Source organism: Bombina bombina, chromosome 6 (genome assembly GCF_027579735.1).
Source record: "Bombina bombina isolate aBomBom1 chromosome 6, aBomBom1.pri, whole genome shotgun sequence".
NCBI lineage: Eukaryota > Metazoa > Chordata > Amphibia > Anura > Bombinatoridae > Bombina > Bombina bombina.
Window position 1 is genome coordinate 641,700,455 of NC_069504.1, and position 25,505 is coordinate 641,725,959.

Genomic DNA, 25,505 nt, shown 5'->3' on the forward strand with positions numbered 1-25,505 from the left:
ATATTATTTAGAAACAAGTCCAGCTCAACATCATAAAAGTGCACACCATCTGGGTGATATAACACCTTTTTGTCGAACATCAAATTTGGATGACTTATTACAAAACCCTGGAACTCCCTGATGGCCTTCCCTACTTCCCTTTTCACTTTTTTCCTCACTCTTTAAGCTGCATCACAAGATCCCATGTATTTACAATGCAACCTAGCTAACATGTTTGACCAACCAATAGATATGCCAGGGCACCACGCACTTAACCATCTCAGGTCAGACTGAATGCTCTTGATCAAGTTCAAAGCAGATCATTCCCCCCAAATGAATCACAGTGACTTGGGGTCTCCCTCACATTTTTAAAGTGTTTTGAAGCAATGCCGGCAACTCATGACACCTCATACCCCTAGGGCCCAACCATCTCAGAGTTGCTCCAGACAAAGAAAATCCTAAGTGTTGGCTGCCCAGTTGATTCAAAGCTCTGAAAGATGCCCAGTGAACAAATGAATGGTCAACTATGCATATACGTACTGAGCAACATGCCAACCCTGAAAAAAAAAACAAAAAAACAAGCTGTATTGACAAATGCAAATGAACAAATAACAAAGAACTACACAGGGAACAAACAACTACAAACTATGTACCTCCAAAGGCCTAATATAAAACTTAAACCTGTTTGAAAGTCACCTCCCCAACCAACGAATGCACTCGTGAGACAAACCCACTATTAGCCACTGAAGTAGCCGCCCCTATCCTGAAGGAATGGGGAGCAATCTTAGTTTGATCCAGCCCTACCTTCCTTGCAGACCAATCGAAAACCCTCATAAACTGGAACCTAGTTGGGGCAGACCCATCCTCATGCTCCAAAAACTGACTCACAAATGAATCATAAGAAACTCTCTCAATAACTTCACTGGACACTACTCATCTTGCATTCCATGACAGCCAAACTCCTCTTGCATTCTGGTCTGTCTTAGATCAGGGGGACAAATAACAGCACTGAATCATCACTGACTGTGATATTTTTGTCTCACCAAACTTCAGGGTACAATATTGAAAGAATCAAATAATTGTAATGTAGCTCTATTCTTGTAAACAGCAAGTAAATATTACTTATTCTACTAGCATGCACAAGGTGAGCATTTACTTAAGTAATTGAAATGAAAAGTATGGTATATCTCACAATGTAGGATAATAATAAATGTTATGAGAGAAACTAGCTTAGCCTCAAAATATAAGATATAATTCCTTAATATGATTGCCAAAGAAAAAATGAGAAAAAAAATCCTTTATATTCAGGATAAGAAGTAAAGAGACAGAGTTTGACTCCGGATAAAGAAATGTTCTTATAGCTTTCCTTAAGCTTCACGCACTCACACAAACACTCTAAAATATATATACAATGTTCCAACACACACGCAATATTGACCAGCAAGGAGGAGGTTAATTCAGTGTAATACACCTCAGGTAAGTAATGACACTTAGTGTTATATTAGGAAACCTTATGTTATGTATACAGTACGATACCCAAACCAGCGTGGTGACAGATCCAGATTTCCCCTGAAGAAATGGTGTAGCGTGGAGAGCGGTAGTAACAGCAGAGTAAGTGCTAAACCGGAGAATCAGTAGAGAGCGGCGTTTCGGTAGCAGCTTGTGTGAATGCGGCTTCAGCCGCGTGTGAATTGAGATCCGGTAGCGTAGGAATATGATCAGGAGTATCAGTCCAGTTGTATCAGGAAAGAAGTGCAGCAAATAAGAGAAACAAACAGTCTCCAGCAATATGAGAGATAAGACCTGAAAGGGAAAATACACTGCTTGGATCAAGCAGTAACACAGGATGAGAGAATCCACTTTAATTTTCAGGCACTGAGTAATGGAATAGCACTTCCTTAAATAGGAGGAAGTGCTGATAGTCAGAAAGTCTTAAAGGGATATCACATCCCCCCCTTCTCAGGGAATCACCCCCGGGGATTCCAGACCAGGTTTGAGGGGGTAACGGTGATGAAAAGACCTCACCAAACGAGGGGCATGGACTTCGGCATGAAGATGCCAGGAATCATCCTCGGGACCATAGCCCTTCCATCTGATGAGATACTCTAATCTGTTTCGTCGAATCCTAGAATTCAGTATTGATTCAACCTCAAATTCATCTTGATGATCTACTGAGATAGGAGGCGGAAGATCAACGGCCGTGCGTGTCATTGAGTGAAAAGGTTTTAATAATGAAATATGGAAGGTGGGATGAAACTTGTAATCCTTGGGTAATGTAAGCTTGACCACATTGGGATTTATTATCTGCTCCACAGGGTAGGGTCCCAGGAACTGGTTAGCCAATTTCTTGCAGGGGACCTGAAGTTTAAGATTCTTAGTGGAAAGTAGCACTAAATCACCTATTTTATATTCAGGTCCAATCGAATGTTTCCGATCATAATATTTCTTTTGGTATTCCTTGGCCTCAGCTAGATGTGTTTTCAATACTTTCAATCTCTCTTGAAGTTTGGAAGAAAAATCTAAAGCTGTAGGGGAATTCACTGTTTTGTGGGACAAGGTTATAGTGTTAGGATGGTACCCATAAGTTGCAAAAAAGGGGGATGTTTTGGTTGAGGAACACATTGAATTGTTATGAATAAATTCTGCCATAGGAAGGAAATTTAGCCAGTCATCTTGTAAATGTGAAATATAACAACGTAAAAAGTGTTCAATGGTCTGGTTCAGTCTTTCTGTCAACCCATTTGTCTGTGGATGGAAAGCAGTGGTGTAGCGATGATCAATTTTCAACAGCTTACACAAAGCTCTCCAGAAGGAAGAGGTGAATTGGGTACCCCTATCAGTAATTATATTAGAGGGTAAACCGTGTAGTCTTACAATCTGGTCAAGAAATACTTTGGCTGTGGTCATGGCAGTTGGTAATCCCTTGAGTGGGATAAAATGTGCCAGTCTTGTTAAATGGTCTACTACTACCATGATGGTGTTATATTGTTGTGATGCAGGTAACTCTACTATAAAATCCATGGCAATAGTACTCCATGGTTTATCTGGAATGAGCAGAGGTCTAAGTAACCCTATGGGTTTTTTATGTTCAATTTTATTTCTGGCACAATTCTCACACCTAGAGACGTAATCATAAATGTATTTATTCATCCCTGGCCACCAAAACTTACGACGGGTAAGTTCAATGGTTTTCTGTATACCAGGGTGACCAGATATGGTGTCATCATGGGTGTGTGTGAGAATGGATTACCTTATTTTCTCAGGTATATACAATTTTTCCTCATGATAGAAGAGACCTGTAGTAGGATCTTTTGAGCAATACTGTAGTGGTATTGGATCATGTTTTAGAGCAGTGTAAATTTCTTCTTCTAAGGGTGTCAGGGTACCTATTATCTTTTCTGGAGGGATAGTGAAGTTAGGTTGTTCATGAGGAAGTAGCTCATGAATACGAGAAAGTGCATCTGCTTTAGTGTTTTGACTCCCAGGTTTATAGGTTATTAAAAAGTTAAAGTGATCTAGAAAAATTGACCACCTTGCTTGTCTAGCTGTTAAAGTCTTATTCTTCTTTAAGTATTCTAGATTTTTATGATCAGTATAAATGAGAAATGGAATTACTGATCCTTCTAGTAGGTGTCTCCATTGTTCTAGTGAACACTTAATTGCAAGGAGTTCTTTATCACCCACACTATAGTTATTTTCAGCACAAGTCAATGTTCTTGAATAAAACGCAATGGGGTGAACTTCACCACTATCCTTATTCTGTTGGGAAAGAATAGCTCCAATGCCTGTGTTAGATGCATCAACTTCCAATTGGAATTGTTGATCAAAGTTAGGCAGTGTTAGTATTGGAGCTGTTGTGAACAATTCCTTAAGTCTATCAAAAGTTTCCTGACCTTGTTCAGACCACTTAAATCGCTGATTTATACTAGTTAATTGTGTTAGCGGTCTTATCACTGAGGAGAAGTTTTTAATAAATTTACGGTAGTAATTTGCGAAACCAATAAATCGCTGTAATGCTTTTACAGTAGTGGGTATAGGCCATTCTTTAATGGCGGCTACTTTTTCAGGATCCATTTCTATTTTGTTTGGGGTTATTATATAACCCAAAAACTTTATTTTAGACACATGGAAAACACATTTTTCCAGTTTTGCATATAACTTATGCTCTTTGAGACGAGTAAGGACCCACCTAACATGTTTTTCATGTTCTATGGAAGATTTAGAATATATCAGAATATCATCTAGATATATGATGACACAGATATCCATTAGATCATGAAAAATCTCGTTGATAAAATGTTGGAAGGTTGCGGGAGCGTTGCTTAATCCAAAGGGCATTACGTTATACTGGAAAAGACCATAGCGGTTTCTGAACGCAGTTTTCCATTCGTGTCCTTCCTTTATACGAATAAGATTGTAAGCGCCCTTTAGATCTAATTTTGAGTATATCGTGGCCTCATTTAATCTTTCGAGTAATTCTGGTATGAGAGGTAGAGGATACCTGTTTTTGATTGTTATTTCATTCAAGGCCCTGTAGTCAATAATCAGTCTTATTGTTCCATCTTTATTACGTACTAAAAACATTCCTGCAGCAGCAGGAGATGTTGAGTGTGAGATGAACCCTTTACGCAGGTTTTCGTCTAAATATGATCGTAGATATACCAATTCTTCTTGTGATAGAGGGTAAATCTTTCCATGTGGTATTTGAGATCCCGGTATTAAATCAATGGGACAGTCAAACTCCCTATGTGGTGGGAGGTTTTCTGCCTCCTTGAGGTCAAACACCTCTGCCAGGTCCTGATAAATTTGAGGTAGATTATGTTCTATAGTAGAGATTACCTGATAGGGAAAACAAGTCTTTATACAATAGTCAGAGTCAAAGATTACTTGTGGTGATGACCAGTCAATATGAGGGTTATGTATTTGTAACCAGCTAAAACCTAAGATGATAGTATGCATGTAGATAGGTATGAGGTCAAAAGTAATATATTCGGAATGTCCTTGGTCAGTTGTTATGAGTAAAGGGATTGTCTGGTGGGTAATGGGGCCCTGTTGTATGATAGAACCATCAATAAGTTTAACTGAAACAGGATGTGATTTGCCAACAATTGGAATTTTATTAAGCTTAACATAAGATATGTCAATATAATTTCCTGACGCCCCAGAATCAATCAAAGCGTTAGAACGCACGTTTTTCTGATCCCACTGTAAAGAGAGGGTGAGAGTGAGATGTGGATTTTGAGTAATATGCAAAATATTGTGATTGAAACGACCCTTACCCTTTTTCTGTCTCAGCAGAGATGGACAATTTGTAACGGAGTGGTCCTTTTGTCCACAATAAAGACAGAGATTTTCTAATCTGTGTCTGGCTTTTTCTTCTGGAGTTAAAGGACCCCTTATAGTTCCAATTTCCATAGGAATCTGGTTTGAAACAGCTTTTTCCATGGTTGTAGAACAGGGATAGGAACGTCTGGGCACAACTTCATAGGAAGCTCTTTCAGCCTTTCTTTCATGTAACCTTCGATCCAAAGTGGTGCTTAATTTCATCAATCCATTCAGTGTGTCAGGCATCTCTAATCGTGACAATTCATCTTTAAGGGATTCAGAGAGTCCCAATCTGAATTGGTTCTTCAAGCTGATTTCGTTCCATTGAGAGTCATCTATCCACATTTGGAATTCCGTGATATATTCCTCAATGTTCCTTTTCCCCTGTCTCATAGATCTTAATTTATTTTCAGCGGTTATTTGGGTGTGGGAATCCTCATACAAGGCAGTCATTGCTAAAAGAAATTATTCAAGTGAATCCAATATTGGATGTTCACTTTCGAAGAATCTATTGGCCCAGGAGTGTGGCTCCCCCTGGAGGAAGGAAATAGTGGTACAGACCTTTATCCTTTCACTATGGTATGTTTTAGGTCTAAGTGAGAAAAGAAGTTTGCATGCACTTTTAAAATCCCTGAATTCGCTACGCTTGCCAGAAAAAGGTTGTGGGTATTGTATGTGAGGTTCAGCAATTCCTGCTTCTTTCCCTGACATACAATCTTTTATTAGGGTTTTGAGAGCTTTATTTTCAGTTTGTACCTCTGTTAAGGCTCTAGCAAGATATTCTAGTTTTTGATGAATATTAGAAAATTCATTTTTAATTTCATTGGGATCCATCTTCCCAAACAAAAAAAAAACTTTTTAGGGGCCTGAAAATTCTGTGATATTTTTGTCTCACCAAACTTCAGGGTACAATATTGAAAGAATAAAATAATTGTAGCTCTATTCTTGTAAACAGCAAGTAAATATTACTTATTCTACTAGCATGCACAAGGTGAGCATTTACTTTAGTAATTGAAGTGAAAAGTATGGTATATCTCACAATGTAGGATAATAATAAATGTTATGAGAGAAACTAGCTTAGCCTCAAAATATAAGATATAATTCCTTAATATGATTGCCAAAGAAAAAATGAGAAAAAAAATCCTTTATATTCAGGATAAGAAGTAAAGAGACAGAGTTTGACTCCGGATAAAGAAATGTTCTTATAGCTTTCCTTAAGCTTCACGCACTCACAACAACACTCTAAAATATATATACATTGTTCCAACACACACGCAATATTGACCAGCAAGGAGGAGGTTAATTCAGTGTAATACACCTCAGGTAAGTAATGACACTTAGCGTTATATTAGGAAACCTTATGTTATGTATACAGTACGATACCCAAACCAGCGTGGTGACAGATCCAGATTTCCCCTGAATCAATGGTGTAGCGTGGAGAGTGGTAGTAACAGCAGAGTAAGTGCTAAACCGGAGAATCAGTAGAGAGCGGCGTTCCGGTAGAAGCTTGTGTGAGTGCGGCTTCAGCCGCGTGTGAATTGAGATCCGGTAGCGTAGGAATATGATCAGGAGTATCAGTCCAGTTGTATCAGGAAAGAAGTGCAGCAAATAAGAGACACAAACAGTCTCCAGCAATATGAGAGATAAGACCTGAAAGGGAAAATACACAGCTTGGATCAAGCAGTAACACAGGATGAGAGAATCCACTTTAATTTTCAGGCACTGAGTAATGGAATAGCACTTCCTTAAATAGGAGGAAGTGCTGATAGTCAGAAAGTCTTAAAGGGATATCACACTGACCCGCACATGAGCACACTGCACACCTTTCTCATCCTCATCCTTAGATGGCACTATTAGTTCCCCAACTCGCAGAGCCCTAAAGAGCGCCAAAAATATGCCCTTAATAAAGGGATTTCATTGTCAGAAGTACAAATATCCCTTAACACACTCAACAGCCTCAATGTACTATCATATGGGCCAAGAAAGTTCTTGTCGGGTCAGGGAAAGAAAACAACTTGTTAAAAAAGGCAGTTACAACTTGTTAAAAGAGCAGCAGTTACTCCACATGCTGAGCCGAAAAAAATAATTTTGTGCTCAAAACAGCGCTAGACCAGGAACTGAGTTAACGCACAACCACTGACGACTCTGCTGACAAAGTGTCATTAGTATGGACCATGCTGTGACTGTCACACCAGAACATAACAGACCTATTGCTCAAGCGCATAGCCCATAGCTGCAATACCACTACAATGGGAAACATTTCTAATAAAGTGAGATTGCCAATCAGACCAGCCTCCACCCACACCTTTGGCCAAGATCTTGCAAACCACTCGTCCTCAAAAAAGTCCCTAAAACTGCAAGCCTCAGCCGCATCCATGAAGAGATGCAGCGCCTAATTAGAAATCAAGGCCTCTGGTCAAAGCTTTAACCCATTAAAATTCAAAAGAACTGTTCCCACAACAACATATCCTCACTCATGTCCCTGGTCAACCTGATTTTGCTTGCTGATGCATAACCCACTTCAAAGGAAACTCTAACCATCAATTGAAAATCTTCCCCAAAGGAATACTTGTAAAAGCAAAATTCAATAACCCCAGGAGTGATTAAAGCCGCTTAACTTAGCTTAAGTTTAGCCAGCAGCGCACCTTTCCTGACTTGTTAAACAATAGCAAGGGCCTCATCAAATGACTAGTAATGCTCTGAGCTAAGCTATGGATAAATAGCATTATTAATCGACCCACTTTTGGGATAAGAGAGATGCTAGATTAACTTGAATTTTCCAGATTCCTTCTTAGGTAACACCCCTAAAGGGAAGATTACTAAATTTGCCCGTCTATGTGGCCAAGGTCCACCTCCTTCTTTAACTTCTCCCTGAATGCTTCTGAAAATTGTTAAGCTGACTGCAAATTCCTATGAGTTGTGGAACCTAACACAAAGGAAATTCACTGGAATTACAAAATAAATCCTAGTATATTCCTGCCAACAACACTCCAGCTTATTGGCAGCCAGGGTACATGCACAACCAGGGGTCAAGAGCGTCCACCCTCAATGGGGTAGGCACCCTTGTTCCCATCAGATGCCTGATCCTTGTGATGCGAACATTCACAGCTCAGGTGTGACTTCTCAGTTCTTACACACGTGTCAAAACTCTCAGCCTGTCTGCTCCTAGATGCCCACCCAGGGGTGAAGGGGAATGCTCTTGACCTAATTGCAACCACAGCTGCATATCAAATCGGCAAATAATAAAAAAAATATTCACATATCTGCTGTCCTGAATCTTCCTCAATACTAACATTTTTAAATGGCCGTGCTAAGAATAAATTTAACAGGGATAAGTATCCCCTTGCACAGCTACCTTATGTCATACTGTTTCTTGCCCAAACCTGCGCTCCCCGCCCCCTGTCCTTGACTAGCGGCTACTCTCTATCATTCTAAACATACGCTTCTGCCCTTTTCCCACCAACCCTAGAAACCTATCACTATCTGAATCTGTGTCAGTAGATATGTCTGATAGTGTGGTGTGCGTGTGAGAAACAGTGGCAGCCTTACCAGTTCCAGGTGAAGGCACCACTGCATTGCTCTGCTGATGAAGGGCTTTAATCGATCTCGATGCCACATGCTCCAGGCTCACCAGTCTGTCTGGACCTGATGCCACTCTTCCTTGCGCCATTACTAACCTTTGAAGATGAAATCACCACCTGTGCCATTGCGGAGATGACAACCTGCAAGATAGAAGCAAAGTCAGCAGTACCCCAGCACTTACAACACTTCCCCATTGTCTACCTCAAACTTTTAGATCCAGAAGCACTTGAAAACCCACACTTGCGCTGCTACCATGCTTTCTTGCTCACCTAGCAACAAAAATTAATCCACCTAACAAGTCACCTCACTCTCCACAAACTGCTACATATGGCACATTGCCAGCCCCATAAAGATATTCCACCACATCCATCATATCCCCTGCAGCATGTGTGTGTGACACATTTCCTCCCTAGTGCATTGGCCCCCATGATGCGTTACTTCATGTTGTGCAAAATCATCTACTCTTCCTATGAACTCCTAACACCAAAAGGGGTGGTACCGGAAGTGACTGCTGGTGCCACCGTAGAGGAAGCCCGAAGGCCAGGGACACTGCTGAAGCAAATGTTGACACACACCATATACCTTACTTGGAGGAGCCAATCCAGTCTTGAGTCTCAGACAATAAGGCTAGCCACAATATAAATGAAATGGTTTTGTAGTTGTCAATTAACACCAATTAGGAAAAGATATGTAGCAGGATTAGCCTTGAGAAGCCTGCAGTGTGAATTTTTTAATTCCCAGAACTTCAAATGCACAATTGTCAGACCTAAATTACACAGAAAGGGGCAAAACAAATAGTGAATGTATTTAGCAAAGTTGTTTCACTTTAAAAACGGAACATTTTATATTAAAATTTCAACGTGTTTACTATCCATATAACTGTAACATGCTTGATGATTATCAGACCTAAACTAAAAATAGAATAAATATTACAGATCTTTTTCATGTAACCTTCATAGGTAATATATATCATAGGAAGTATTAATGGTTGTTGGAGCGCCAATAGAGGAACAAGCTTAGGTTGCTTCCTTGTGAAGAGGTTTTAGCTTTTAAACAATTCTGTCTTTCAGAAACACGTGGTTTAACTGTTATGAGCTACAAGAGCTAAAAGCAGGATGTATATTCTATACTATACTTATTAGAACATGGAACAGATATAGCACTTTAAAAATTTTATTTACATTTTTCCTCAATTTTAGCAGCATTCCAGTTAACTTCCATTATCTCATTTGCGTCTTAATATATTGTATTTTTTTTTTTGCTGAAAAGCATACCTAGGTATGCACAGGAGCAGCAACTACTAAGAGTTAGCTTCTGATTGGTGGCTGCACATATATGCCTTGAACCCCGTTGCTGGGGTTGAAAACAAATGTCGAGTGCACATGATTTACTGTAGTGAATCATGTCGGCAGGACATCACTGCAGGCAGACAGCATACCCTGTCATCATTTATCATTGCACAAGCATTTCACCAGAAATGCTTGTGCAATGCTGCCCCCTGCTTACTGGCGGGCAATCGGCCTCTAGCAGGGACTGTCAATCATCATGGCCGCTGCATCTTAACTTTCATTTAGGCTCATCTGAAACAATGGGCCTCCGTAGCAGCAACCCCTGCTTTATAAATGGAGCACTATACAGGGAGTGCAGAATTATTAGGCAAGTTGTATTTTTGAGGATTAATTTTATTATTGAACAACAACCATGTTCTCAATGAACCCAAAAAACTAATTAATATCAAAGCTGAATATTTATGGAAGTAGTTTTTAGTTTGTTTTTAGTTTTAGCTATTTTAGGGGGATATCTGTGTGTGCAGGTGACTATTACTGTGCATAATTATTAGGTAACTTAACAAAAAACAAATATATACCCATTTCAATTATTTATTTTTAGCAGTGAAACCAATATAACATATCAACATTCACAAATATACATTTCTGACATTCAAAAACAAAACAAAAACAAATCAGTGACCAATATAGCCACCTTTCTTTGCAAGGACACTCAAAAGCCTGCCATCCATGGATTCTGTCAGTGTTTTGATCTGTTCACCATCAACATTGCGTGCAGCAGCAACCACAGCCTCCCAGACACTGTTCAGAGAGGTGTACTGTTTTCCCTCCTTGTAAATCTCACATTTGATGATGGACCACAGGTTCTCAATGGGGTTCAGATCAGGTGAACAAGGAGGCCATGTCATTAGATTTTCTTCTTTTATACCCTTTCTTGCCAGCCACGCTGTGGAGTACTTGGACGCGTGTGATGGAGCATTGTCCTGCATGAAAATCATGTTTTTCTTGAAGGATGCAGACTTCTTCCTGTATCACTGCTTGAAGAAGGTGTCTTCCAGAAACTGGCAGTAGGACTGGGAGTTGAGCTTGACTCCATCCTCTGAAATATGGCCAAACTGGTGGCAAGTGGCATCTTGGCAGCTGCACGCTTGACTTTTCTCAGTTCATGGGCAGTTATTTTGCGCCTTGGTTTTTCCACACGCTTCTTGCGACCCTGTTGACTATTTTGAATGAAACGCTTGATTGTTCGATGATCACGCTTCAGAAGCTTTGCAATTTTAAGAGTGCTGCATCCCTCTGCAAGATATCTCACTATTTTTGAGTTTTCTGAGCCTGTCAAGTCCTTCTTTTGACCCATTTTGCCAAAGGAAAGGAAGTTGCCTAATAATTATGCACACCTGATATAGGGTGTTGATGTCATTAGACCACACCCCTTTTCATTACAGAGATGCACATCACCTAATATGCTTAATTGGTAGTAGGCTTTCGAGCCTATACAGCTTGGAGTAAGACAACATGCATTAAGAGGATGATGTGGTCAAAATACTCATTTGCCTAATAATTCTGCACTCCCTGTATATTTATATTATTTACCAGGTCAAACTGGGGTCCTGGAGGCAAATATTCCCCCAAACTGAAAATGCTGATAATAATGTGTGCTATAATTTTGTGGCTCCAGGGAAAAATAAAAATAAAAATGTGTGTTTTTGGATGGCCACAATAGCAGGCAAAGGGTACCCTGCAATATGGCACTATGCTACTGGATTTTTTTTTTAGGCAATATATCAATATTTCTGTTTTTAATAGACATAAGTTTATATGAGGCCCTTAAGGCTAAAATATTGATCTGTGGCCCCCCATGTGCTATGAAGTTGACCATGGAAATACGATTCAGAGGGAGCGCCCTCCAATAAAGATAAGGTCTGTAACAAAAATATATATATCCAAACTAAAGCATAACTTAGAAGATCTTATGTTAACCAGAATGTGAAGGTATCTGTAGCAATCTATTCATCAGGGGAAATAAGTTTCTTACAAAGCTCAGGTGGCTCCTTCTAGCGAGATATTGTCTCACCTGTCCTCATGTATATGAATTCCCAACTTCCCAAAGTGTAAGGAGTAAATATGTTACAGTGATATAGCGGATATTACAGTGATTGTAAACTATTACTAGTTTATGTAAACCTTCACTAAAGTCTACAGTGAATATTGCAGAATTTGAAATCTTTTGTTTGAGCATCATAAATACACACTCACTAGTGATTGTATACCCTCTCTAGTGTTTGTTAACCTTTACTAACTTGGATTGGGGAAAGTAACATTTCTAATCAAATCGATAAAACACTTTTCATTGACGTCCAAAACCTTGTGAAAAGTTGTTGAAAAACTAACAGTTTAGTTAGAGCACAACTGACATTGAATGTTTATGCTGTCACATGGAAAGAAAAAAGGAAATCAATACAAATCTGGAGCTTTGCAGGTGCACATTAGTAGAGAGGTAACAGCTCCAGCTTTTGCTGCAAACAAAGCTGAGCGGTTTCACCTTTTATATTGGAATGTGAAGTCAGCCACTGTCAGTCCCAGACCACTCCTGTCCTCTGTCTCCATCGGGGAAGTCACAGGCTCCCAGCAGCACAACCTCATCATGCACTTCTCTGACCATCCGTTTTCACTGTAACACATACAATCACAAAAGAGAAGCACCACCAGGCACTGTAATCACAGTCTGCAACTTTACAGATGTCAAGCAGACTGATCTCCATGTTACTGTAGGAAAACTGATGTTTTGACATCACAAATCTCAGATCAGTAAAGTAGTTAATTCTTAATCCTTGGTGAAAAAACATAGAGTAGCCATAGACTGAGTTTTTTTGGTTCCTGCAGTAACATAGGGATCTGTTTGCTGGATGGTTGTGAAGTTGCAGCCTGCGATTAAAGCGTATTGTGGTGCACTGTGAGTGTGTATATATGTGTGTGTGTGTGTGTGTGTGTATATATATATATATATATATATATATATATATATATATATATATATATATATATATATATATATATATATATATATATATATATATACTCACAATTTGGGAAGGTGGTTCTAAACTGTACTTGACCATGTGGGTCCTTGTTTTTTCTTCTTTTAACTGAAGTTGATCATGATAGCTTTACTATATAGAATACAAAACTGTTAATTGAAAGGATTAGGAACTGTCAGGTATCTTTGGTCCACAGGGCACTAATTTATTCAAATCTAGATTTAAAACTAAATAAACATTAGTCTATGGGGTAGATTTATTTATGGTCGATTGAACATGATTCACTGTATTGAATCATTTTCGCTCGACCTCGCTAAATGCCGACAGCATACGCTGTCGGCATTTATCATTGCACAAGCATTTTTAGTGAAATGCTTGTGCAATCCCGCCCCCTTCTTACTGGCGGCCAATCTGCCGCTAGCAGGGGCCATCAATTATCCCAATCGTATTGGATCGGGATTATTTCAGTCCACCACCTAAAAGGTTACAGAGAAGTTAAGGAGCAGCGGTCTTTTGACTGCTGCTTCTTAACTTCCATTTCTGGCGGACCAGAAACGATGGGGCTTCGATGCTTAATAAATCAACCCCTATAAATGAAAATCCAATAGCTTTCACATTTACACATAATTCTAAATCTATATCCACATCTCTTATTCTATAACAGTCTACTAAGAGAGGTTAGTGCAGTTATTAGTTAGGTTTGCAGAACTGAATGCTGCTGCAATTTTTTTGGTATTTTTTCCTCAATTTTAGCAGCATTCCAGTTAACTTCCATTATCTCATTTGCGTCTTAATATATTGTATTTTTTTTTTTGCTGAAAAGCATACCTAGGTATGCACAGGAGCAGCAACTACTAAGAGTTAGCTTCTGATTGGTGGCTGCACATATATGCCTTGAACCCCGTTGCTGGGGTTGAAAACAAATGTCGAGTGCACATGATTTACTGTAGTGAATCATGTCGGCAGGACATCACTGCAGGCAGACAGCATACCCTGTCATCATTTATCATTGCACAAGCATTTCACCAGAAATGCTTGTGCAATGCTGCCCCCTGCTTACTGGCGGGCAATCGGCCTCTAGCAGGGACTGTCAATCATCATGGCCGCTGCATCTTAACTTTCATTTAGGCTCATCTGAAACAATGGGCCTCCGTAGCAGCAACCCCTGCTTTATAAATGGAGCACTATACAGGGAGTGCAGAATTATTAGGCAAGTTGTATTTTTGAGGATTAATTTTATTATTGAACAACAACCATGTTCTCAATGAACCCAAAAAACTAATTAATATCAAAGCTGAATATTTATGGAAGTAGTTTTTAGTTTGTTTTTAGTTTTAGCTATTTTAGGGGGATATCTGTGTGTGCAGGTGACTATTACTGTGCATAATTATTAGGTAACTTAACAAAAAACAAATATATACCCATTTCAATTATTTATTTTTAGCAGTGAAACCAATATAACATATCAACATTCACAAATATACATTTCTGACATTCAAAAACAAAACAAAAACAAATCAGTGACCAATATAGCCACCTTTCTTTGCAAGGACACTCAAAAGCCTGCCATCCATGGATTCTGTCAGTGTTTTGATCTGTTCACCATCAACATTGCGTGCAGCAGCAACCACAGCCTCCCAGACACTGTTCAGAGAGGTGTACTGTTTTCCCTCCTTGTAAATCTCACATTTGATGATGGACCACAGGTTCTCAATGGGGTTCAGATCAGGTGAACAAGGAGGCCATGTCATTAGATTTTCTTCTTTTATACCCTTTCTTGCCAGCCACGCTGTGGAGTACTTGGACGCGTGTGATGGAGCATTGTCCTGCATGAAAATCATGTTTTTCTTGAAGGATGCAGACTTCTTCCTGTATCACTGCTTGAAGAAGGTGTCTTCCAGAAACTGGCAGTAGGACTGGGAGTTGAGCTTGACTCCATCCTCTGAAATATGGCCAAACTGGTGGCAAGTGGCATCTTGGCAGCTGCACGCTTGACTTTTCTCAGTTCATGGGCAGTTATTTTGCGCCTTGGTTTTTCCACACGCTTCTTGCGACCCTGTTGACTATTTTGAATGAAACGCTTGATTGTTCGATGATCACGCTTCAGAAGCTTTGCAATTTTAAGAGTGCTGCATCCCTCTGCAAGATATCTCACTATTTTTGAGTTTTCTGAGCCTGTCAAGTCCTTCTTTTGACCCATTTTGCCAAAGGAAAGGAAGTTGCCTAATAATTATGCACACCTGATATAGGGTGTTGATGTCATTAGACCACACCCCTTTTCATTACAGAGATGCACATCACCTAATATGCTTAATTGGTAGTAGGCTTTCGAGCCTATACAGCTTGGAGTAAGACAACATGCATTAAGAGGATGATGTGGTCAAAATACTCATTTGCCTAATAATTCTGCACTCCCTGTATATTTATATTATTTACCAGGTCAAACTGGGGTCCTGGAGGCAAATATTCCCCCAAACTGAAAATGCTGATAATAATGTGTGCTATAATTTTGTGGCTCCAGGGAAAAATAAAAATAAAAATGTGTGTTTTTGGATGGCCACAATAGCAGGCAAAGGGTACCCTGCAATATGGCACTATGCTACTGGATTTTTTTTTTAGGCAATATATCAATATTTCTGTTTTTAATAGACATAAGTTTATATGAGGCCCTTAAGGCTAAAATATTGATCTGTGGCCCCCCATGTGCTATGAAGTTGACCATGGAAATACGATTCAGAGGGAGCGCCCTCCAATAAAGATAAGGTCTGTAACAAAAATATATATATCCAAACTAAAGCATAACTTAGAAGATCTTATGTTAACCAGAATGTGAAGGTATCTGTAGCAATCTATTCATCAGGGGAAATAAGTTTCTTACAAAGCTCAGGTGGCTCCTTCTAGCGAGATATTGTCTCACCTGTCCTCATGTATATGAATTCCCAACTTCCCAAAGTGTAAGGAGTAAATATGTTACAGTGATATAGCGGATATTACAGTGATTGTAAACTATTACTAGTTTATGTAAACCTTCACTAAAGTCTACAGTGAATATTGCAGAATTTGAAATCTTTTGTTTGAGCATCATAAATACACACTCACTAGTGATTGTATACCCTCTCTAGTGTTTGTTAACCTTTACTAACTTGGATTGGGGAAAGTAACATTTCTAATCAAATCGATAAAACACTTTTCATTGACGTCCAAAACCTTGTGAAAAGTTGTTGAAAAACTAACAGTTTAGTTAGAGCACAACTGACATTGAATGTTTATGCTGTCACATGGAAAGAAAAAAGGAAATCAATACAAATCTGGAGCTTTGCAGGTGCACATTAGTAGAGAGGTAACAGCTCCAGCTTTTGCTGCAAACAAAGCTGAGCGGTTTCACCTTTTATATTGGAATGTGAAGTCAGCCACTGTCAGTCCCAGACCACTCCTGTCCTCTGTCTCCATCGGGGAAGTCACAGGCTCCCAGCAGCACAACCTCATCATGCACTTCTCTGACCATCCGTTTTCACTGTAACACATACAATCACAAAAGAGAAGCACCACCAGGCACTGTAATCACAGTCTGCAACTTTACAGATGTCAAGCAGACTGATCTCCATGTTACTGTAGGAAAACTGATGTTTTGACATCACAAATCTCAGATCAGTAAAGTAGTTAATTCTTAATCCTTGGTGAAAAAACATAGAGTAGCCATAGACTGAGTTTTTTTGGTTCCTGCAGTAACATAGGGATCTGTTTGCTGGATGGTTGTGAAGTTGCAGCCTGCGATTAAAGCGTATTGTGGTGCACTGTGAGTGTGTATATATGTGTGTGTGTGTGTGTGTGTATATATATATATATATATATATATATATATATATATATATATATATATATATATATATATATATATATATACTCACAATTTGGGAAGGTGGTTCTAAACTGTACTTGACCATGTGGGTCCTTGTTTTTTCTTCTTTTAACTGAAGTTGATCATGATAGCTTTACTATATAGAATACAAAACTGTTAATTGAAAGGATTAGGAACTGTCAGGTATCTTTGGTCCACAGGGCACTAATTTATTCAAATCTAGATTTAAAACTAAATAAACATTAGTCTATGGGGTAGATTTATTTATGGTCGATTGAACATGATTCACTGTATTGAATCATTTTCGCTCGACCTCGCTAAATGCCGACAGCATACGCTGTCGGCATTTATCATTGCACAAGCATTTTTAGTGAAATGCTTGTGCAATCCCGCCCCCTTCTTACTGGCGGCCAATCTGCCGCTAGCAGGGGCCATCAATTATCCCAATCGTATTGGATCGGGATTATTTCAGTCCACCACCTAAAAGGTTACAGAGAAGTTAAGGAGCAGCGGTCTTTTGACTGCTGCTTCTTAACTTCCATTTCTGGCGGACCAGAAACGATGGGGCTTCGATGCTTAATAAATCAACCCCTATAAATGAAAATCCAATAGCTTTCACATTTACACATAATTCTAAATCTATATCCACATCTCTTATTCTATAACAGTCTACTAAGAGAGGTTAGTGCAGTTATTAGTTAGGTTTGCAGAACTGAATGCTGCTGCAATTTTTTTGGTATTTGAGGTGTCATCAAATCCACTAAAATTTCTGTAAATTGTCTTCTTGGATAATAAAGTGTGCCTAGGTTACATTTTACACCATGGGGCTAATTTATAAAAGTGCGAGCGGACATGATACGATGTAGCGTAACATGTTCGGCACACATCGATAAATGCTGACAGCATACGCTGTCGGCATTTATTATTGCACAAGCAGTTCTTGTGAACTGCTTGTACACTGCCACCCCCTGCAGATTCTCGGCCAATCGGCCATTAGCAGGGGGTGTCAATCAGCCCGATCGTATAGGATCGGGCGGATTGATGTCCGCAGCCTCAGAGCAGGTGGACAAGTTATGGAGCAGTGGTCTTTAGACCACTGCTTCATAACTGCTGTTTCTGGTGAGCCTGAAGGCTTGGGCAGAAACAGGGGCATCAAGCTCCGAATTTCAGCCCCCATATCTTATTTGTTTTCCTAATGCTGAAAGTTTCTGATTTTTTTCTTCCATATTACTGTTAATTATCACAAATAATGGCAGTGTCTTTTTTTATCATCAGGTTTTCAAGATGTCCATGTGATGGTCTTTGTTGGGTTTGGATTCCTCATGACGTTCCTTATGTTTTATGGCTATGGTGGTGTTGGTTTCAACTTCTTGCTTGCTGCTTTTGCTATTCAATGGGCAATACTGATGCAGGGCTGGTTCCACTCATTTTATGATGGAAAGATTTTCATTGGTGTAATAAAGTAAGTAACGTATTTGTTATAGTTCTGTAAATAGATTTAAACATGTTTTTTTTTTTTTTCATGTATGAATTAAAAAAAAAAAGTATCAATACTATTTTACCATACACCGGATATTTTTTGTCAACATGGATTAGAATTTTAGAATTAGAAACCTGCATATGTTAAAATACAAGTAAAAGTCTTATGTGAGCTCTATACTCAAGATGCTATCAAAATTATGTGCAGTAGCAGTGTGAGAGTACACTGCTATAAAGTACCATAGGGAGGGTGGTGTGCTTGCTATTGGTTGTACCAACCACTTATCAAAATGATAAAAATACTTCTTAATGGAGGCACCTGGGGGTTATTATTATTTTCATTTATTTGTATAACGCTGCAAAATTCCATAGCGCTGGGTACAAATATAGGGATATACAATGACAAGGATTTGTGATAAAATGCAAAACATAACAAACTAAACAAATCTAGTACAATAGGAAGAGGGTCCTGCTACAGAGAACTCACAGTCTACAGGTTCAGGGTGCAGAGAAATAAGGTTTGGGGCAGTTTGTCACATGGAGTGTAGTTGCAGCAATGAGTCAGGCAGTTCAAGAATTATTTTGGTTAGGATAAGAGATGGAGAAGAGATGGTAAGCCTCTATGAATAGATATGTTTTCAAAGAGCGTCTGAAGCTATACAAGGTTGGAGACAGTCTTATGGAACTGAGTAGAGAGTTCCAGAGGACAGGAGAAGCATGTGAGAAGACTTGGAGACGGGAATGGGACATAGAGATAACAGGAGTGAAGAGACGTAGGTCAGAGGTTGATCGAAGAGGATGAGATGGGGAATATTTGGAGATGAGATAGGAAATATAAGTTGGACTGTTGAGTGCTTTGTAAGTTAGGGTTAAAAACTTTAAATTGTATTCTGGAGTGTATAGGGAGCCAGTGTAGAGACTGGCAGAGCAGCGACTTAGGTGGATGAGTTCAGCTGAAGAATTCATAATAGATTGGAGGAAGGAGAGGCGGTGTTTTGGAAAGCCGTTTAGAAATAGATTGCAATAATCAATGCGTGACAAAATGAGGGAATAGATTAGTATTTTTGTAATTTTTGAGTAAGGAAGGGACGAATTCTGGAAATTTTGCGTAGGTGTGCACAGCAGGATTTGGTAAGCACTTGTATATTTGTATATGTGGGTTGACATGGGGTGAGGTGTTGAGAATAGAGTCTATAACCATCAGAGAAATGTCCGGTGTTGGATGTCTTGAAGAGGGAGGGATAAGAAACAGCTCAGTTTTGGACAGATTGAGTTGGAGGTTGTGTGAAGACATCCAAGAGGAAATTGCAAAGAGGCAGTTGGAAATCTGGTTGAGTAAAGAGGGAAAGATATCAGGAGAGGAAAGATAGATTTGGGTATCATCAGCATATGGTACTGGAAGCCAAAGGAGGCTATAAGTTTTACAAGGGAGGATGTATAGAGAGAGAAAAACAAGGGGCCTAAACCTTAGGGACTCACCGGAAACAGCAGTTTTGAAGCAGCAGTCTAAAGACCGCTGCTCTATAACTTGTCTGCTGCCTCTGAGGCTGCAGTCTTCAATCCGCCCGATCCTATACGATCAGGCTGATTGACACCCCTGCTAGTGGCTGATTGGCCATGAATCTGCAGGGCGCGGCATTGCACAAGCAGTTCTGGTGAACTGCTTGTGTAATGATAAATGCCGACAGCGTATGTTGTCGGCATTCAGTGATGTCTGTCGGACATGACACGCTACTTTAGTAATAGCGGTTTCTGTTGAGTGTTTAGGGCTGAAACCAGATTGTAGTGGATCAAGTAAGGAGTTATTTGTGAGAAATTGAGTTAGTCGATTATAGACCAGTCATTCCAATAATTTTGAAGCAAAGGGAAGTAAGGAGACTGGTCGATAGATATAAGGGGTGGAGAGGTCAAGGGAGGACTTTTTTAGGATTGGTATGATTGACGCATGCTTGAATGTATCAGGAAATGTGCCAGCTGTGAGAGATTGGTTAAAGAGATGAGTTAGGGTAGGGGTTAGTGAAGCAGAGATAAAAGTCATTGCAAAGTACATTTTAAAATATAATTTGTGCAATTTAAGAATTAATATTTATACCTACTGATTTAAGAAACATTATATACACCAGTTCACTTTAATTCAAACCAAACATTATATCATACTATATTATATTTTACATGTGTAAAGATAGCCAAGTACTATTTATATTATCTTGTTTGATTTTAGTACATAATATGGATCCTTTTTGTGACCAATATAGTTACTTGGTATGTATTGTTATGCAATGTGCTGCAGAAAAGGAGCTTAGGGTTTTCAAACCAAAATGTATCTCACTAGAAATCAGACACTAATACACTGCATGAGGTATGAATGTCTTGTAAATTTGCACATTTTAGATACAGACAATATCTATTCACATATGGCTAGATAACGAGTTTTGATCGCTATAGGGAAAGTAAAGAACGCAACAAAAGTTGCGTTATTTAACCCCCTATAGCGCAGCCATTACAAGTTTTAAAAAACCCATTTTGTGCATGCGATATGGTTGCTTTGAGCTCCATACTGCACCAAAAACAAGTGCTGTGTTTGTCGTGCTCGTGCACACTTTCTCCATAGACATCAATGGGGAGAAGATGTCAGAAAAAAAAATAACACCTGCGATCGTGGAATGAAAAGCTCCATAATGCAGCCCAATTTAAGTCTATGGGGAAAAAAAACTAACGTGTAAACCTAACATAAACCCTGAGTCTAAACACCCCTAATCTGCCTCCCACCGACATAGCCGGCACCTACATAATGTTATTAACCCGTAATCTGCCGCCCCCGATATTGCCGCCACCTAAATAAATCTATTTACCCCTAATCTGCCGCTCACAATATCGCCGCCACTATACTAAAGTTATTAACCCCTATTCTGCCGCACCCCAACATCGCCACCAATATATATGTTATTAACCCCTATTCTGCTGCTCCCCAACATCGCCACCACTAAATAAAGTTATTATTACATCACTACCACTAAATAAATTTATAAACCCCTAAACCGCCAGCCCCCCACATCGCAAAAATCTAAATTAAACTATATTAACCACTAAACCTAACTTAACCCTAACACGCTCTAACTTTAACATAATTAAACTAGAGCTAAACTAAAGTTACAATTAATAACTAAATAATACAGCAAAAAGCCCTTTTAAGGGCTGGTAAAAGAGCTGATTACTTTGGGGCAATGCCCCGCAAAAGGCCCTTTTAAGGGCTATTTGTAATTTAGTTTAGGATAGGGAATTTTATTATTTTGGGGGGCTTTTTTATTTTATTATGGGGCTTAGATTAGGTGTAATTAGATTAAACTTCTTGTAATATTTTTTAAATTTTTGTAATTTAGTGGGTTTTTTTTGTAATATAGTTTAGTTTATTTAATTGTATTTTATTTTAGATAATTGTAGTTAATTTATTTAATTAATTTATTGATAGTGTAGTGTTAGGTGTATTTGTAACTTAGGTTAGGATTTATTTTACAGGTAATTTTGTAATTATTTTTACTAGGTAGCTATTAAATAGTTATTAACTATACAGGGAGTGCAGAATTATTAGGCAAATGAGTATTTTGACCACATCATCCTCTTTATGCATGTTGTCTTACTCCAAGCTGTATAGGCTCGAAAGCCTACTACCAATTAAGCATATTAGGTGATGTGCATCTCTGTAATGAGAAGGGGTGTGGTCTAATGACATCAACACCCTATATCAGGTGTGCATAATTATTAGGCAACTTCCTTTCCTTTGGCAAAATGGGTCAAAAGAAGGACTTGACAGGCTCAGAAAAGTAAAAAATAGTGAGATATCTTGCAGAGGGATGCAGCACTCTTAAAATTGCAAAGCTTCTGAAGCGTGATCATCGAACAATCAAGCGTTTCATTCAAAATAGTCAACAGGGTCGCAAGAAGCGTGTGGAAAAACCAAGGCACAAAATAACTGCCCATGAACTGAGAAAAGTCAAGCGTGCAGCTGCCAAGATGCCACTTGCCACCAGTTTGGCCATATTTCAGAGCTGCAACATCACTGGAGTGCCCAAAAGCACAAGGTGTGTAATACTCAGAGACATGGCCAAGGTAAGAAAGGCTGAAAGACGACCACCACTGAACAAGACACACAAGCTGAAACATCAAGACTGGGCCAAGAAATATCTGAAGACTGATTTTTCTAAGGTTTTATGGACTGATGAAATGAGAGTGAGTCTTGATGGGCCAGATGGATGGGCCCGTGGCTGGATTGGTAAAGGGCAGAGACCTCCAGTCCGACTCAGAGGCCAGCAAGGTGGAGGTGGAGTACTGGTTTGGGCTGGTATCATCAAAGATGAGCTTGTGGGGCCTTTTCGGGTTGAGGATGGAGTCAAGCTCAACTCCCAGTCCTACTGCCAGTTTCTGGAAGACACCTTCTTCAAGCAGTAGTACAGGAAGAAGTCTGCATCTTTCAAGAAAAACATGATTTTCATGCAGGACAATGCTCCATCACACGCGTCCAAGTACTCCACAGCGTGGCTGGCAAGAAAGGGTATAAAAGAAGAAAATCTAATGACATGGCCTCCTTGTTCACCTGATCTGAACCCCATTGAGAACCTGTGGTCCATCATCAAATGTGAGATTTACAAGGAGGGAAAACAGTACACCTCTCTCAACAGTGTCTGGGAGGCTGTGGTTGCTGCTGCACGCAATGTTGATGGTGAACAGATCAAAACACTGACAGAATCCATGGATGGCAGGCTTTTGAGTGTCCTTGCAAAGAAAGGTGGCTATATTGGTCACTGATTTGTTTTTGTTTTGTTTTTGAATGTCAGAAATGTATATTTGTGAATGTTGAGATGTTATATTGGTTTCACTGGTAAAAATAAATAATTGAATTGGGTATATATTTGTTTTTTGTTAAGTTGCCTAATAATTATGCACAGTAATAGTCACCTGCACACACAGATATCCCCCTAAAATAGCTATAACTAAAAACAAACTAAAAACTACTTCCAAAACTATTCAGCTTTGATATTAATGAGTTTTTTTGGGTTCATTGAGAACATGGTTGTTGTTCAATAATAAAATTAATCCTCAAAAATACAACTTGCCTAATAATTCTGCACTCCCTGTATAATAACTATTGTACCAAGTTAAAATAAATACAAAGTTGCCTGTAAAATAAAAATAAATCCTAAAATAGCTACAATGTAACTATTAGTTATATTGTAGCTATATTAGGGTTTATTTTATAGGTAAGTATTTAGTTTTAAATAGGAATAATTTATTTAATTATAGTAATTTTATTTAGATTTATTAAAAATAGATTTAAGGTAAGGGGGTGTTAGGGTTAGGGTTAGACTTAGGTTTAGGGGTTAATACATTTAATATAGTAGCGGCGACGTTGGGGGCGGCAGATTAGGGTTTAATAATTGTAGGTAGGTGGCGGCGATGTTAGGAACGGCAGATTAAGGGTTAATAACAAATTTTATAGTGTTTGCGAGGCGGGAGTGCGGCGGGTTAGGGGTTAATACATTTATTATAGTGGTGGCGATGTCCGGTCGGCAGATTAGGGGTTAATAATTGTAGGTAGGTGTACACAAACCCCCCCATCTATAAAATACAAGCCTTACCTGCACCTACTTAACATCTTGACTAATAGCGCAAACATTTTAATAGCTAAGAATTGGAGGAGTAGGGAAGTACCATCCATAACTATGTGGAGACAAAAAGTAACAGACACTATCGAACTAGAAGAGTACTACTATCTCAAACAAGACAAAATAGATTACTATGCAGAATTCTTGCAACTTTGGTCCAATTACATCCAATATAAATAAACAAATAGATTCATTCACAGCATAAGCACCATCCATGGCTGGTTATGGGAACTGACCCCCTTTTCTTTATAAACAAATGGGATGTTGATGATCGGGGCGCCGGCGGACCGGGAAGTATAGTCTCTTTGTTAATCTCTTAATCACTTACGCCATCTAAAGCTTAATAAAAAACGTAATGCTCTATATACTTACATTGTTATTCATAAATTTAACAGCTGTCGTTGTAATCTACACTGTGGGAGCTGCGTCTCCCTGCTTATGTAATTTTATTGATTTATTTACAATAAAGCTGTTTCAAAAATAAAATAAAAAAAATAAAATAATTGTAGGTAGGTGGCGGCGACGTTGGGGGCGGAAGATTAGGGGTTAATAACTATAATGTAGGTGTCGGCAATGTTAGGGGCAGCAGATTAGGGGTTAAATAATTTTATTATAGTGTTTGCGATGTGGGGGGGCTTCGGTTTAGGGGTTAATAGGTAGTTTATGGGTGTTAGTGTACTTTTTAGCACTTTAGCTAAGAGCTTTATGTTCCGGCGTTAGCCCATAAAACTCTTGACTACTGACTTTTATATGCGGTAGGAGTCGTTGGTGGTAGAGGCTGTACCGCTCACTTCTTCCAAGACTGGTAATACCAGCGTTAGGAAAATCCCATTAAAAAAATAGGATACTCAATTGACGTAAGGGGAATTGCAGTATGGAAAAGTCGCGGAAAAAAGTACACCTGTACCTGCCAAACTTGTAATACCAGCGGGCGTTAAAAAGCAGCGTTAGGACCCCTTAATGCTGCTTTTTAAGGCTAACGCCAAACTCATAATCTAGCCGTTAGTGTTTGTGTTTTTTTGTAACTTAGTATTTTTTTGTTTTTGTAATTAGATACATTTTAGAATAATTTTTAGAGTAGTGTTAGGATTTTTTTAATGTGTAGTTTAGTTTATTCAATTGGTAGTTTAATTTTAGTTTAATAATTATATTGGTTTAATTGTTAGTTTAAACTTAGTTTTTTTTTAATTTGACAGGTAAATTTTAGATAGGGAAATTGTAAATTTAATATAAAGTAAGGTTTTTTTTAGGTTTAGGGGTTACTTGTTTAATTTAGTTTATTTCGATGTGGGGG

At 38.9% G+C, this 25,505-nt stretch overlaps 1 protein-coding gene across 1 annotated transcript in view; it reads left to right on the plus strand.

Annotated features, from left to right (window-relative positions):
- The window catches only part of LOC128662178 (ammonium transporter Rh type C-like), a 178,648-nt gene that overhangs the window by 39,353 nt on the left and 113,790 nt on the right, over positions 1 to 25,505 (plus strand). Inside the window, exon 2 of the mRNA XM_053716005.1 lies at positions 18,348 to 18,534. Coding sequence (XP_053571980.1) covers positions 18,348 to 18,534 — 187 coding nt within the window. The remainder of the gene's footprint in view (positions 1 to 18,347; positions 18,535 to 25,505) is intronic.